The sequence below is a fragment of the Platichthys flesus genome, chromosome 9 (assembly GCF_949316205.1).
Source record: "Platichthys flesus chromosome 9, fPlaFle2.1, whole genome shotgun sequence".
In the NCBI taxonomy this organism is placed as follows: domain Eukaryota; kingdom Metazoa; phylum Chordata; class Actinopteri; order Pleuronectiformes; family Pleuronectidae; genus Platichthys; species Platichthys flesus.
The window spans coordinates 7600258-7617897 of NC_084953.1; the positions used below are offsets into that span (position 1 = coordinate 7600258).

The following is a 17640-nucleotide window of genomic DNA, read 5'->3' on the forward strand; positions in this document are numbered from 1 at the left end:
TCGTGTTTTTATCGGTGTCCACCCCCAAAGCACAGAACACTGTGCTGAGACACCTCAATTGACTGGCATCTTCTGCAGTGACAGCCGAACTTGCATGGTCTTCACTTGGCCTCTTTTTATTTTTTCTATTCCTCTCTTTCTGACCACTTGTTTTTTTTCTTCATTTCACCGTTTCTCTGAGTGACCAAATTAACCAACACAGGTGCAGAAAAATATCTTGTCTCCATGACAATTAAAGAGCCATCCCTCTACATTTCAGGCTTACTTGCAATCCATTTCATAATCAAATTATATGAAACGCACTGTATTGAACCTTAACATTTTAATTAATGTAGAGTCCATGTTGTGTTTACATAGTGTAAAGGCTGACTACAGAAGAGGGCAGGTTCAATGCTGCTTTCCACATCAACCTTAAAGTCAGCCACTCCCTTATTGACCGCAATGATAGGCTCTAATCAGCTAAAAGTGTAACTGCCCAGTTTGTTTTCATCCATTCTTCTGCTTAGCCAGGTTGCTGTCTCTATACCCTCTTTATCATCTGCTGGCCAAGGATGCTCCCAACTAGCCACAATTCCTAGCAACTTTAACCTGGGGGGCAAGCAAGACTGTGCAAAGCTGTTGAAGATTAAAATATCAATATGAACCTCGAGACTAGCTGGATAAGGGAGAGGTTATATGTTATTAGGGTCAACAGTCCTAGATTGATGTAGATGCCACACAAAGTAGTGAGACTGTGAGTGACTCATGAGACTAATGAAATGTTCATTTTGTCGTCATTTGCTGATATACTAACATATCAGGGCTAGCTTGATGCTTGGAGATGGGAGAGGAGGAAATTGGACTCTAAGAGGAGAAGGAAGTAAAATAGGGGAAGGAGGTAGTGTGTGTGTGTGTGTGTGTGGGTGGGGGGGGGTGGGAGGGGGCAGAATTTAGTTAATAGAAAATAGACTGTGAGAGATAAGTAATATGTAAATAGGAAATGTATCCAAATTTACCTCTGGGAGAGAGCTAGTGTGTGAGACAGAATAATGTGGCTGGGAGCCTCAGGTGCAGCTGGGAAGAGGAGGCGGGGCAATGAGCACGAGGCTATGGGAGAGAGAGAGAGAAAGGGGGAGGGCTTGTGTGTGTGTGTGTGTGTGTGTGTGTGTGTGTGTGTGTGTGTGTGTGTGTGTGTGTGTGTGTGTGTGTGTGTGTGTGTGTGTGTGTGTGTGTGTGTGTGTGTGTGTGTGTGTGTGTGTGTGTGTGTGTGTGTGTGTGTGTGTGTGTGTGTGTGTGTGTGTGTGTGTGTGTGTGTGTGTGTGTGTGTGTGTGTGTGTGTGTGTGTGTGTGTGTGTGTGTGTGTGTGTGTGTGATAGCTAGAGAGAGAGAGAGAGAGAGAGGGAGGGAGGCAAGAGTAAGCCAGTCACAGCATCTCTCCTTCTCACTGCACCAGGGTTGAGGGAGTCTTCGTCCCTTTGCTTCCCCCGCTGCAGATTTTACTCATTTCCATCAGCGCAGTCATCTTTTTTTCTCCTGCTTTTTTACTTGCTTTTGACAGATGCATTGCTTTCATCTCTTTCTGTGTGCCAAGATCTGAGGATTTATCTGCTAACAACATGGGTTGCCCTGTTTAACGGAATTAAAATGCGGACGCCTGCAGAGGACAGTGCTTAAGACTGGGACTCCAAACGATACTTCTTTGTGTTGCTTGAGTGGATTCCCCTTTTGTTGCAATGCCGGTATTTTGTACAAGGCAACAGACACACTGAGAGAGGAGTTTAAAACAAGGCTGTACTTAGCATCAATAGATAATACTTGAATTGACTAATTCGAGTTAGAAAGTCTATGATGGCATTAGGCACTTGAGGAGAAGTTAGTAAAACTGTTCCTGCGGATTCTTCAGAAGGTCACAGCAAAAATGCTAATGAGTTGATGGGATAAAAAAGTGGAATTTTGAATGATCCCCACACCCCTCTCTGCAAGCGTCTGCCACAGGATTGCTGAGGAGCCAAAGTGAGTGGAGCGCTGAGTTATTCAGCCGGCCTCTTATTGCTCCTGGAGAGTCCTTTCACCTGCCTCCACGGAACTCAGACATTCAACGCTTTCATCAACTACTGGCGTTTTACATTTGTTTATCTTTTGCAAATTGCAGTCCAGAACACTGAGAGGCAAGTTTGCAAATTTGGATTTAAACTGCACATCACTTTAATGGCAGTACTCATCTAGACATTTTAATGCGCTTGGTTGTTACCTTATTCTGCCTGAGGATGCCTTGTAAACACATTTTCCTCCCAGCGCCATGTGTGTTGAGAGAGCTGTGACATTATCTCCTGCGGAGATCCCCTTGTTGTTCTAGCCTGTGTCTGTGTTTTGATTCAGACAATAGCTGGACATTCATGGGCTCCAGACACTGACCAGCGGACCACCAAAATAAGGGAAGCCTGCTTTAACATAGTAAACACACGAGCACATTGAAACTTTGGATGTACGAGATGGATGTAATTATACACCAAGAGAGACTCTCCAAAGTAGCTTTTTCTCTCCCCAGGAAATAGTTGCTTAAATGTATTTTTTTTTAAAGGTAACTGCACACTGTAAATTTGATCTGATGTTCTCCTCCCTCAAATCTTCTGTGTTCTCTGCCCTTGTGAGGACAGTTTATGCTGTGAGTCTCCCGATGGCAACCCTCATTAAAATCAGGAGATGGGGCCACTGACTGGCAGGCAAAGCAGCCGGGAAACTCGCCTTTGGGATAGATGCTGGCCACAGCACAATCGCTACTCTGCCTTAGGTTTACTGAAGGAATACAGCTTTTTTCCCCCTCTCACTCCTGACTGTTACCCACCCACTACTTTCACTAACCATGAGTGATTGGAAAAGGAGGGCTGAATGGCTTGTCCTACTATTCCATAGTCTTTATTGATTTTCCTCAAGTCAGTGTTCATTTGATTGAGACCCAGCTATGTGAGTGTACGGTGAAAGAGAGAATGATTGGAGAGTATTGAGCTCTGTTAACTGAGGGCGGTTGCAGATGCCCAGTAAAGAGCGGGAGGAGGCAGGCAGTTCTCCAGTTTCAGGCCAGCTGCCGTATGGGTGGCACACCACAAACCTGACCCACCTGGATAGCACCCAGAACAATGAACCAGTCTGAACTGACAACGGACCCAGTGCTCACTGCCAACAGCAGCCATGGAGACTTCTTTCATGGACGGACCTCCAACCACTCTTGTCCCTTGGGCTGGGGGCTAAATGAAGGCCTAGAGACTTGCGTCCTGGAGACTGCTGTCATTGTACTTCTGACAGTGCTCATTATTGCAGGGAACCTGACAGTGATCTTTGTGTTCCACTGCGCCCCCCTACTACATCATTACACTACCAGCTACTTCATCCAGACAATGGCGTACGCCGATCTGCTGGTGGGTCTTAGTTGCCTGGTGCCCACCCTGTCTCTGCTCCACTACCCAGCAGGTGTCCAGGAGCCCATCACGTGCCAGGTTTTCAGCTATGTTATTTCTGTGCTGAAGAGTGTTTCGATGGCCTGCTTGGCTTGCATCAGCGTGGACCGCTACTTGGCCATTACAAAACCACTATCTTACAACCAGCTGGTGACACCATGTCGGTTACGAGGCTGCATCACCCTCATCTGTGTCTACTCGAGTCTGGTTTTCCTGCCCTCCTTCTTCGGGTGGGGTAAGCCAGGATATCATGGGGACATTTTTGCGTGGTGTGCTCACTCTTGGCCAACTTCTGCCCTTTTTACAGGCTTTGTAGTTTGCCTGCTCTATGCACCTGCTGCACTTGTTGTCTGTTTCACCTATTACCACATATTTCGCATTTGCCAGCAGCACAACAGGGAGATCAGTGAACGACGAGCACGTTTTCCAAGCCAGGAGATGGAGGCTGGTGAGGGGGGTGGCAGTGGTGGGCATCAGGGAGGGCACGGACCGGATCGACGCTATGCGATGGTGCTCTTCCGCATCACCAGTGTTTTTTATATGCTTTGGCTGCCCTACATCATCTACTTCATGCTAGAGAGCTCCCATGTGCTGGCCAGTCCTGCCATTTCCTTCATCACCACCTGGCTGGCCATTAGCAACAGCTTTTGCAACTGCGTTATCTACAGCCTCTCTAATAGTGTTTTCCGCCTGGGCATGCGTAGACTCTCGCAGACAATTTGCTCTTTCAGCCACTGTGCAGCCGATGACAGGGATTTTGCGGAGCCTAAACCAAGGAAGAGGGCAAACTCCTGCTCCATCTGAAGGTGTGACCTCCTCAGGACGAGAACTCTCCTGGAATCTATCATTGGGAAATCTTAACAGGCTTAGCGGCTTGTTAACTTTCAGGGTTAAACTGGCAGAAAGTAAACAGAGAATACTGTCTGTTAACTGACACTAGTGACTTTGCTTTGGTCCCAATTATCCATCGTTCATTGCATTACCAGGTTTTAAGAGTTGGATGTAGTGTCTAAACAGACAGAGTTAATGAGAGCTTGGCACCCAGTGATGGCTTTTATTCTATGCTATGTGACATAGGTGTTGATCAGATAGAAAGTAGTCTCACTATGGTTTTCACAGCTTTTACATCTGACTATAAGTCATTAACCACCTAGTTAGAAGAAAAAGAAAAACAATCCTCAGACAGCAAAAGTGACTCACTCTATTTCAGCCCTGTGACATTTTGTTAGTGTTTGTCAATCCAATTGACCTTCTACTGGATGTCCCCTCATTTTCTGATGTATGCCTGTCATTAGCAGATACAAGACAACTTTCACTTACTTGTGCTCATATACCTGTTTAAAGATTGTAAATTCATATGAGAATTTGTAACTGGACGAACACACAAAGTGACAATGATAACAGCCAGTATGCTGCTGATAAATATCCGATGTGTTTAGCCTTGACTGTTCAAGAGGAAAGTGAAGAGTTCTTTTTCTGCTAAGGTATTTTGAAAGATATTCATGATGCACTGGTCAGGTATTCTGCCACTACTGATAAAGTCACCAATCTGACAGCTGGTTGAAACTGAATCATGCTGTTTACTCAGACCTTCTGCAGAACCTACTAGATGATCAGTCAATGAACAGCCATCTTCAAGAGTAAGATATCTAGTATTGCTCTGCATAGATAGTTGTGCAAAACTTACTTCTACATGACCATGTTCGGGCCAAGGACTGTAAAGCTTCAGAGAGGAGTTGTGAAACCTTTAAATCAGTTAAAATCACCAAAACTTTACATATTTACAAATCTATACTATGGAGAGTCACGTTTTTTCATACATTATAATACATTGCCTACCGCAGTAGTGTCACCTGGGTCAAATTGTCCATAGATGAAGCTGCTTCCATTGTGTACCAATTAAGATATAAGATGATTATCGTTGGCCACCAATTAATTGGTGCATCACAGAAAAAAAGCACCTTATATGCCTGGTTTCACACAAACGCGTCTGTATTGAGGACCTTGATACAGTGGCGTGAGTGTTGAGGGCAGTGAACTGATGCTCTCGGCAGATAACTAGCCAGCACAGTGTTTTTCCCCAAGGGTACCCTTTGGCATAAAATAGCTCATCAGAGCCAGGGTTCCCACCATTGGTGTGACATTCCTGATATGGCTGTGTTATGAGTATTCTGCTAACAGTTTGATGCATGAGTGCTCATGACAGCCATTTCAAACCAGTAAATAAATATTACATCCCTCTTCCCCTGTGTACGGAGGGCCATGTTCACTGGATAGAACTGGCAAAATCATCCAGTATTATCTAACAACGTATTTCACATTTTCTTTTTTTTCAGTCCTGACCTGAAGATGTAGCTTGGTTTGAGGTGCTTTGCATCAGTGGCACGGTGTTATATTTATTTAGGTTGATGGTGGATTTTATTCCCTAGCAGCAGTGATCAGCGGCTCAGGTTAATGTGACCTGATCTGTCTAGAGGTTGCTGTGAGGTTAAAACTGAACTGATCTGAAATTACATGCTTAATTGTGATAAAGGTGTAAGGCTATCAGCTTATCTTGTGTTGGGTTTGTTTTGGGCTGGTGAATGAACACAGTATTTGGTGTGCACTCATCACATGGCCAAACCGAACTAGGAGTTTAAAATTGAGGGAAATAATATTGAATTTTAAGCTGGGGTTGTTGAAATGGATACATGAAACAGATGACTGTACTGAGAAGAGCAAACTAAAGGTTTAGGAGTCCTTAACTGTTTATATTTTTTTTTAAGAAGGGGATTTAACTTAATTATGCTATAATAAATAGATTTTCTGCTCTTGTAGCTAGGAGACTGTTTCCCAATCCTTTTTGATTGACAATGCAGATGATGTGTGCTGGTGAAGCAACCTCCCAGACTGCCTTTGGTTGTGATTCTCACCCTTTGCTGCAGCACAGTACTATAGTCATTCCAGTCAATTTACCTAGTACACATTCCCTCGATCATTGGATCAGTGTCAAAATGTAATTCATTTTGCAAGAATACAGCCACGTACTATAGCCAATGATTTCTCTCTTTGCTTATATAGTATTCCGTGCTTTAGGCCTTGCTTGTTGTGTATATTTGGCCACGCTAGAAACCAAGTGACCCTAACCCAGTCCCTTGATATCGTTACTGTTGTTCCATTCTTTGCTGCTGAACAGTACCCAGTGCAAGTCACTTTAAAGCTGCATTAAGTGATTTCTTTGACCACTAGAGGCAGAAAGACTCTGAGCCTTTTCCTTATTATATTTAAGTCACATGTTAGCAAGCAATTGTTAATTGACACACCCTGCAGCAACCGATCTACATGAGCATTCCAGTAGAGTCTTTCTGGCCACCTTATGAATGTAAGTAAATTTTGTTTTCAAGCCAATCGTCTTTTGGGTTACTCACATGCTCTATTTTCTTCACCAGCTACTTGTTTACTTTAGCTCTTTGCTATTTTGCATGAGGTTTGTAACGTGCAGTCAACTTGAAATAGTTATGTGCTGGTAGTTGCTGCCCATGGTTTATACTCTATGTGCCAGCATTGGTTTGGTTTTGTTGGTTCAGACAACTGAGATAACCGAATCGTTGAGGTAAAAGCAGCTGTGTAAAGGGGTGTTGAGTCTCATAGAGATCATCAGCATCCATCACCCCTTAACATAATCAGGAATTATTTGATTCATTGTTAATTTCTTAAAAAAGTATTGCTTTATGCAGCTTTAATGCAGTACAGATTGTTCTGTATACGTGCCTAAAGATGTATTTTGTAGGAAAAGTGAAAAAAAAAAAGATGCTGAGAAGTAATTACTGTTACATGGACATGCTGCACTTTTTAAAAAACTTTTTCCAACTACATGAACATACCTTGTACCTATTTAGGTTTATAAAGGTACATATGATTTAATTTTTCATGACTTTGAGATAGGGTTTCCACTTAAACCAATAATAGGTCAAGTCAATCATTTATCACAGTCAAACTGACTACTATGTTCAAGTGGGTTCATGTTCTATTATCTGACATCGACATCATATCTGTAAGATACAAGGAGACACCAGATTTGTCTGAGTCTTGTGATTTCCCTTTTTTACCTATATGACCTAAAGAACAACAGTAGGAAATCACAGCCTAGCCTTGTGATTTCTTTATATTCATTTTGATAGCTCGAGTTGTTTGTTCTCTTTTGGAGCAGAGTGCCGTGAGGTAGTAGATGAGGTTCATAGGGTCTAAATTAGTGCTGTATTATCATAACAGTCTGGTGACAAAACAACAACACAACACTATATATGATGGGAAACAAAATTCTGTGATGACCTTAAAATACAATAGCTTTGTTGTTACCATATAATGTGCAAGTTGGAATATTCTATTAAAGTGGAGATTACAGTATTTGGTCAGATGTTGCACAAATATGCATTCCTTTGTTTGGCTTTATTTTGTAGAAGGTTATGTAATGTATGTGTCTTGGTTCAGGGTTTCAAAAATCCAAAAGCCATTAATTGAATATTTAAAACAAATAAATTGTTAATATGTGTCTGTATTACAATGACCAAACTGACGTGTTTAGAAACTCAAAACTGTTCAAACAAGCTGTCCTACTTTGAAGTGAATTGATAGGGACTTTTATATTAGAGAGATTAGTAAAAAGTTTAATTAAAGGTCAACATGTATTTATTTATTAAATTATGTTTATACCTTTATGCAATATACTGTATATGGGTATAATGTATGTAAAGTGTGTGTATGTTTTTAAACTGCTGTATAGCCAAAAGACACTTCTGAAAAAAAAAAAAAAAAAAAAACTGACAAAGGTGTGGCACACCCATTTGTGTTAAATCAACTAGGCTGCTAATGATTTAAGTAGGAGGCAGAGTGTGTTAAATTGCACAGTATCTATTTTTTTATTTTGAAATTTTGTCAAAGGTTATGGTTTTGCTGTTGCTGCCAATCCAATAAAGATAAAAAAAATAGTGGACATTGACATTTGTGAAGTCGCTTTTGTGAAAAATGTGTGCGTCTGTGGGGCCAATCACTATTTAGCCAGACTTCAGAGCTGCCCTCTTGTTTCCTCCTCTTGGCTTGAGATATGGACTCGTGACTGATTCTCCTGACTTGATGGGATCTGTGCTATAAGCCAAAACCTGCCTCTGCAAAAACAATTAAGCTGCCTTTAACCAAGATGGTTGGAGAGAGAATATTTTTTTTAATTAGTTAGTGTGTAAGTATCAATGTAAGTAGGATACGTGTGTATCTGCATGCATAATGCAAATCTAGTGACAAGTAAAATCGATTTAGTTTTATCTTCTATCTGATAAGCAGATCAAATATCCAAGTGATTGGCCACCCTCTAATTTTACAGCCATTTTGTCAGCGAGTGAAACCCTTTGGTGGAATCTAAAGTCACTTTCCAAAGAAGTTCTGGCTTCTGAAGGTTGCACCAGAAATCCCAGTTCCTTAACCTTGTAATTTAAAAAAGATGAATAAGAGGAACTCAAAGGTGGTACTTGAAGAAGATTAAGACTTGGAGAGAGAGAAAAGATGGCTATGTGGGTGGTTAGGTAGTTTGGGTAATTATCAATTGTAGGTAGTGTTATTAAACTTTGTGATTATGTACTTTCTTTATTTTTTTTTGTTTAGCCTGATTTTAATATATAAATGATATTTGGACTTCAAAGTAAAAATCCTATTCATTATACTTCCACATACTCTAATTATCAGCCGGATGAGCCACTCTGAAATTGTTATTTGGAGCTACAGAAACTTATATCCAGCTATTTTTTCCCAGTGCTGTGGAAAATGCTCATTGCATCAAAAATGTTTCATGGCATTAAGCCTAAATACACATTTCATTGTGGGTGTTGATCCAGTGTGTTTAAGTTTCATTCCAGCAAACACTTTCAAGAGCAGGCAGTTTTGGATGCTGTTCCAGTTTTTTTTTTTTTACTTTGATATGTAGATTTGGAACAAAAGTCTGTATGTGTTCCTCCTTCCAAAGAGCACTGGATCCACTCACAATTAATCAGCCAAACCAAGAACAGCAGCCGGTCCAGGCCTGCTCAATATTCATGGCTGACACTATATCAGGAATTCCCTTTTATTTCCACAAATGGCAGCACTCGCCTCACTTCCTCTTTCCCTTTCCATCCTGCCACTCTCCTCCTCCTCTTTCCGTCCTTATTGAGAAAGGACCACCTGACCCTCTTTTGAGGCTGGGAAGTCATAATTGGAGGGGAAGCCAGTTCCTGCCTCTGTGTTTTAATGGTGAAGCCTTGTGGCACCCACCGAAAGCCTTTGATGGCATAAGGAGGACACACTCGTGCTCCCACGGACCAATGCTCCCTCATACATCTTGCATGGCCTCAGTCTTTGAAAACATCGGCTGGCAGCCTTAAAGCCGACAGGTGTTACCCTAGTCGTAGCCGCCTGTATGTCCTTACAGTAGATTATGTGCAGTGTTTAACTTAACATCTATTTAACCATTTACTAGACTGAGGCTGCATCATTTCGGTGTGAGGCTGTACTGCTTTGAGCTAATTGTTAAAAGGGGATCATTAGGATTCCTCCTCTGGGAGCCATGGATGTTTGTATTTGCATGATATTATTCCAACCTGGAATGAACGGAAATTGACCAATTAATTGCCTCCAATGTGTTTAAAAAGTGTGCATGCTTGCTCCTATTCAGGAAAAGCACATGCTAACACCTTCATTTTATAATGATAATCTTAGTATCCGAGAGAGAACTAACTAAGCCCAACCCTAACCTGATGTTTTCCCCGATTATAGTTTTGCTCAGTGTGACCAGGCCAATGTGACCGAACACACAATTTTGTGTCGGAACCCAACTCAATCGGACAAGTTTGTTCCTTCCATTTCATCATCGGACTTGACAGGCTCTCTATCCAACAGTGGAAACTTGACCGAGAGCTTCCTGTTCCATATTGTCTTAAGTTCTTCGTCTCTCCCAATGTGCACATTGGTTTTACCTGTTTAGAGTAAGGCTGACTGTTCCACTTTCAGTCTGGAAAAAGTCTGATTCTGCAATTTTCACTTATTGTCCTTTCATCTCTGTGGCATCATCATTCTCTTCTTGGTTCTTGCTTAATGCTGACTGCACAACTAAGGAATTCTACCTCACCCTTGAGCAACATAGCATCTCCTGGCTAGGGGCAGGTATAAAAACCAATTAAGGTCAGGGTTATTATTTATCCGCTCGGCCTATGATGGCACCAGATGGGTTTCATTTAGCCTCTAATGCTTCTATGTCTCTGGTCACCTAGTAAAATTCTTCTTTCTATATATTTTAATTGATTCTTTAATTGAAATATCAAAATTGCAATTGCTATACCCAAATTGTAGAGTGAAGGTCGGCCATGTTGTTGTGATGCTTAAAGGTTTGGAAAGCGTCATAAATAATACGGGCCATCATACATTTTGTGAAACACACTCAAACCTGTTTGTGTCTGTGTATGAATAGGTGTTCTCAGTTGTAAATCTCCTGTGCTCTGTCTGAGGTAAGCACACTCAGGGACATTTATCACACGCACACACACACACACACACACACACACGCACAAGAGAGACACTGAGGGGGAATCAGCATAAACAATACAAAACATAAGCAACTAATAATACAACTAGGGCTACGTTGTAGCACTTGCGGGCCCGAGCACCCGCACGTTGAAGCCTGTTGCGGTCGGTGGAGAGAGCGATCGATGACCAAGCGCACATCATCGATCGAGCATGCACTTCTCCACGTTGCATGCGTTTTGCGCTCTGCGGCAGTAGGTTTGCCAGTAGGTGGCGCCATCACTATTATTACGCACAGACATATATATCTGTTCATGTAGGCGCTCTGATGTAGCGTGAGCAATTTTGTGTCAATTGGACAATGTTAACACAACTTAATTTTCACACTGATCAGTAGGTGGCGCTATGACCCTGAACTAATATTTATATGTGGAGCTGTTCAGATCAGTATTGTGATCATAGGTCAGTAGTTTGGAGCCGGTTGGATAATGCAGAGTGGATTAACAAAGTACTTCCTGTTTCCTGGCGAATCAGTAGGTGGCGCTATGACACTGAGGAAATATTGACACATAGAGCTGTTCAGGCTTGGACTGTGACCATGTGACAGAAGTTTTGTAGTGATAGGACAATGCACAGTGGAGTTATGATAACATCTTGTCCTTTGGCGATGGAAAATCCTTCGCCGCACATCAATGTTTACACGGTTTGAGGAAACGTCACAATTCTGACCATGATTTAATGACTTGACTGATCTGATTTGAGCTGTATATTGTAAATCAGCCAGGAGCAGTTCATCAAAGTATAAAACATGTCACTTCCTGTAGCCACCAGGGGGCGCTGTAATTTCAAGTCATAATTTCTGTGTAGATGTCATCAGGATGGCACCCTTGTCTTACATGTCTAGTTTGGACTCGATTGGACAATGTATGTCCGAGATACAGAACCTCGTGTTTTGATGGCGTTTAATCAAACTCAAGACGCCACGCCACGGTCACACGGTGTGACGAAAGGTCAATCTCTTAATCACTTTTTATCTCCATCTTGTTGTGATGGCACTGATCTTAATTTGAAGTTAATCTGATGAAAGCCCTGGGACAAGTGCATCAAGTAAAAATGTGGAATATGGGAAAAAAATGGCCACTTAATCCAAAATGGCGGCCTCCCTGTTTGGTCAAGCATACCTATCCAAGATATTTTTTTGTTTGTTATGAAACGACACATGTCCCGATAGATTTGTATAAATGTCGGCCATCGTAGTGCCGGGGTTGCCCTATAGGGGGCGCTGGTCAGTTTTTTTGCCACGCCCATTTCTTAAAACCATATGAATATCTTCAGGGGGGGGCTGTTGTTACACACATGTAGTTTGAGAGAGATAGAATCATGAACACTGAAGTTACAGCAATTTCGTGTTTCACGGCGAGTTGATGAACTTTAATGCCACGCCATTCATATGGCGTTTGACGAAAAGTCACGGTAATCTTATGTCTTCATTGTCAATGTCTTGGGACCCATTTGATACAGTTTGACATGGTTGAGGTCAGTGGATGAGGAGAAATTCATCCAAGTGTAAGACAAGCAAAAAACAAGACATTTCCTGTTGCCACCAGGGGGCGCTGCGGTTTTAAGTCATCATTTATGCATAGATGTCATCAGGCGGGGACTATTGTCTTACATGTCTAGTTTGGACTTGATTGGAACATGTATGTCCGAGATACAGATGCCCGTGTTTTGATGGCGTGTAACCAATTTTTAACGCCATGCCACGGTCACACGGTGTGATAAAAAAAAAATCCCTCAATCATTTTTTATCTCCATCTTGTTGTGATGACACTCATCTGAATTTGAAGTTGATCTGATGAAAGCCCTGGGACAAGTACGTAAAAGTAAAAATGTGGGATATTGCCAAAATGGCCACTAAAAGCAAAATGGCGGACTTCCTGTTGCGTTTTTCATAATGCTCCATGAGACTTTTTTTCATGACTGGTCACGATACACCTATATCCAGATTTTGATGAAAATCCGTTATGTGGAAACCTAGGGGCTGGTTCCAGGGGGCGCTGTAGAGCCATTTTGCCACGCCCAATTCCAATTACTCCAGAATACTAAAATATCCGCAGACCTTGAATTTCCTGCAAAGTTTCATAACTTTTTGAGCATGTCTAGACCCTGAAAAAGCCCCCCAAAGGGAAATAATAATAATAACTAGGGCTACGTTGTAGCACTAACGGGCCCGAGCACAGGCAATTTCAAGTCTGTTGCGGTCGGGGAAGAGAGAACGTTCGATGACCAAGCGCTCGTCTCAGCGTTGCATGCATTTGCGCACTGCTGCGATATAAACGCTTCACTTCCTGTAGCCAGCAGGTGGCGCTATGATTTTAAGTCATGGTGTCTTTGTTGATGTCATCAGGTCGCGCTTCTTGTCTTACATGTGTAGTTTGAACTCGATTGGACCAAATATGTCCAAGATACAGAAGCTTGTGTTTTGATGGCGTTTAGTCACATTTTGACGCCTCGCCACGGTCACACGGTGTGGCGAAAAATTGATCTTTCAATAACTTTAGATCTCCATCTTGTTGTGATGACACTCGTCTAAATTTTCAGTTGATCTGATGAAAGCTCTCCAAGAAGTACTTGAAAATAAAAAACATGGAATATGGTCCAAATAGAAAATGGCGGGGTTCCTGTTGCGTTTTTCAAATTGCTCCGGCGCGTTTTTTGTGCATCTGGTGATGATACACAACTGTCTTCAATTTCGTGAGGATCAGTGAATTCTAAATGAGGTGTTTCTCCATAAATGAGGGGAAGCTCCGTTGGTTGCGCTGTTGAGCCATTTTGCCACGCCCATTCTTTAAAACCATCTGAATATCTTCAAGGGAGGGGGGCTGATGATACACACATGTAGTTTGAGGGAGATGGACCCATGAACACGGAAGTTAAAGCGTTTTTGTGTGTCATGGCGAGCTGATGTGACGCCCCGCCACAGTCAGACAGTGTGACGAAAAGTTGTTTCTTTGATAACTTTAGATCTCCATCTTGTTGTGATGACGCTCGTCTAAATTTTCAGTTGATGTGATGAAAGCTGTACGAGAAGTATATCAAAGTAAAAGATTATGGAATATGACCAAAATGGCCACGAAATCGAAAATGGCGTGCTTCCTGTTGCGTTTTTCATATTGCTCCGAGCGCGTTTTTTGTGCATCTGGTGATGATACACAACTGTCTTCAATTTCGTGCGGATCAGTGAATGCTAAATGAGGTGTTTCTCCGTAAATGAGGGAAAGCACCGTTGGTGGCGCTGTTGAGCCATTTTGCCACACCCATTTCCAAATACCCCAGATTACGTAAATTTTCACGAGGCCCATAATCTGCCCTATAGATGTTGAGTGCATTCTGTAGTGAGAACACATTCAAGCACATGTCCTACACCTCCATGAGAGGGGGGAGGGGTGAGAAGGGGGAGGGATGAGAGGGGTGAAAGGGGGTGGGGTAAGATGGGGGCGGGTTGATCTGAGGAGGTCTGTTTTAGACAGAGTAAAAAGGTGCTGTTTTAAATTATCCTTGGGGTATTTTTACCAAAATATTTTACAGACATTTCATTAAGACCCCAAGGAACCATATCAACTGTGTTGAAATGGAAATAATATGTCCCCTTTAAAGCGAATATGTCCCCTTTAAGCGGTTTCGTGTGTCATGGTGAGCTGATTTGACGCCCCGCCACAGTCAGACGGTGTGTCGAAAAGTTGTTTCTTTGATAATTTTAGATCTCCATCTTGTTGTGATGCCACCCGTCTAAATTTTAAATTGATGTGATGAAAGCTCTCCGACAAATAAATCAAAGCGCACGATGTACAAAAACAAGACATTTCCTGATGCCACCAGGGGGCGCTTTCCTTTTAAGTCATGATTTCTAGGTAGATGTCTTCCGGTCGCGACTCTTGTCTTATATGTGTAGTTTGGAGTCGATTGGACAAAATATGTCTAAGTTACAGAAGCTTGCTTATATTGGCGTTTAGTCGAACTTTGAGACCTCACCACGGTCACACGGTGTGATGAAAAGTTTAAATATTGATAACTTTAGATCTTCATCTTGTTTTGTAGAGTCTCATCTAATTTTTAAGTTGATCTGATGAAAGCTCTCCGAGTAGTACATAAAAACATAACACGTCTTAAAAACAAGACATTTCCTGTTGCCCCCAGGGGGCGCTGTGATTGTAAGTCACAATTTCTGCACCGATGTCTTCTGGTCGCGATTCTTGTCGTATGTGTCTAGTTTGGACTCAATTGGACAAAATATGTCTGAAATATGGAAGCTTGTGTTTTGATGGCGTTTCATCAAACTTTAACGCCACACCACGGTCAGACGGTTTTGCTAAAACGTAATCCTTCAATAACTTTAGATCTCCACTTTGTTGTGATGACGATCGTCTAAATTTGAAGTTGATCTGATGAAAGCTGTACGACAAGTACATCAAAGAAAAAATATGGAATATGACCAAAATGGCCACTAAAGTCAAACTGGCGGGCTTCCTGTTGCGTTATTCATAATGCACTGATGGACTTTTTTGTGCATCTACTCATGATACACAATAGTCTATGTTTTTTTTGAGGATCGGTGAATGCTAAATGAGGGGCTTTTCCGTAGGTGGCGCTCTTGAGCCATTTTGCCACGCCCTTTTCGAAATACTTCAGAAAACGTAAACTTGCGCACATTTGTAATTTACTGTACACTTTAGAAACTTTTTGAGCACGTTAAAGCCCTCAAAAAGCCAATTCACTGAGCGAAGAAAAATAATAATAATAATAATCTTTTCAATTTCAATAGGTCCTCTCACCGATTTCGGTGCTCGGGCCCTAATAATAATAATAATAATAACTAGGGCTACGTTGTAGCACTTGCGGGCCCGAGCACCCGCACGTTGAAGCCTGTTGCGGTCGGTGGAGAGAGCGATCGATGACCAAGCGCACATCATCGATCGAGCATGCACTTCTCCACGTTGCATGCGTTTTGCGCTCTGCGGCAGTAGGTTTGCCAGTAGGTGGCGCCATCACTATTATTACGCACAGACATATATATCTGTTCATGTAGGCGCTCTGATGTAGCGTGAGCAATTTTGTGTCAATTGGACAATGTTAACACAACTTAATTTTCACACTGATCAGTAGGTGGCGCTATGACCCTGAACTAATATTTATATGTGGAGCTGTTCAGATCAGTATTGTGATCATAGGTCAGTAGTTTGGAGCCGGTTGGATAATGCAGAGTGGATTAACAAAGTACTTCCTGTTTCCTGGCGAATCAGTAGGTGGCGCTATGACACTGAGGAAATATTGACACATAGAGCTGTTCAGGCTTGGACTCTGACCATGTGACAGAAGTTTTGTAGTGATAGGACAATGCACAGTGGAGTTATGTTAAAATCGTGTCCTTTGGCGAAGGAAAATCCTTCGCCGCACATCAATGTTTACACGGTTTGAGGAAACGTCACAATTCTGACCATGATCTAATGACTTGACTGATCTGATTTGAGCTGTATATTGTAAATCAGCCAGGAGCAGTTCATCAAAGTATAAAACATGTCACTTCCTGTAGCCACCAGGGGGCGCTGTAATTTCAAGTCATAATTTCTGTGTAGATGTCATCAGGATGGCACCCTTGTCTTACATGTCTAGTTTGGACTCGATTGGACAATGTATGTCCGAGATACAGAACCTCGTGTTTTGATGGCGTTTAATCAAACTCAAGACGCCACGCCACGGTCACACGGTGTGACGAAAGGTCAATCTCTTAATCACTTTTTATCTCCATCTTGTTGTGATGGCACTGATCTTAATTTGAAGTTAATCTGATGAAAGCCCTGGGACAAGTGCATCAAGTAAAAATGTGGAATATGGAAAAAAAATGGCCACTTAATCCAAAATGGCGACCTCCCTGTTTGGTCAAGCATACCTATCCAAGATATTTTTTTGGTTTGTTATGAAACGACACATGTCCCGATAGATTTGTATAAATGTCGGCCATCGTAGTGCCGGGGTTGCCCTATAGGGGGCGCTGGTCAGTTTTTTTGCCACGCCCATTTCTTAAAACCATATGAATATCTTCAGGGGGGGGCTGTTGTTACACACATGTAGTTTGAGAGAGATAGAATCATGAACACTGAAGTTACAGCAATTTCGTGTTTCACGGCGAGTTGATGAACTTTAATGCCACGCCATTCATATGGCGTTTGACGAAAAGTCACGGTAATCTTATGTCGTCATTGTCAATGTCTTGGGACCCATTTGATACAGTTTGACCTGGTTGAGGTCAGTGGATGAGGAGAAATTCATCCAAGTGTAAGACAAGCAAAAAACAAGACATTTCCTGTTGCCACCAGGGGGCGCTGCGGTTTTAAGTCATCATTTATGCATAGATGTCATCAGGCGGGGACTATTGTCTTACATGTCTAGTTTGGACTTGATTGGAACATGTATGTCCGAGATACAGATGCCCGTGTTTTGATGGCGTGTAACCAATTTTTAACGCCATGCCACGGTCACACGGTGTGATAAAAAAAAAATCCCTCAATCATTTTTTATCTCCATCTTGTTGTGATGACACTCATCTGAATTTGAAGTTGATCTTATGAAAGCCCTGGGACAAGTACGTAAAAGTAAAAATGTGGGATATTGCCAAAATGGCCAC

General features: G+C 42.2%; 2 protein-coding genes across 5 annotated transcripts in view; both read left to right on the top strand.

The window, feature by feature from the left end:
• The window catches only part of rabgap1l (RAB GTPase activating protein 1-like), a 179272-nt gene that overhangs the window by 31904 nt on the left and 129728 nt on the right, over positions 1–17640 (top strand). The gene's annotated exons all lie outside the window — the stretch shown is intronic.
• gpr52 (G protein-coupled receptor 52) lies at positions 1298–8883 on the top strand. Its single transcript, XM_062396273.1, has one exon. It carries the CDS (start codon positions 3117–3119, stop codon positions 4236–4238), a length of 1122 nt encoding a protein of 373 aa, XP_062252257.1. The 5' UTR covers positions 1298–3116; the 3' UTR covers positions 4239–8883.

Excerpts from the sequence above, each read along its gene's own strand:
- gpr52 (XM_062396273.1), top strand. The coding sequence starts at position 3,117 with ATGAACCAGTCTGAACTGACAACGGACCCAGTGCTCACTGCCAACAGC.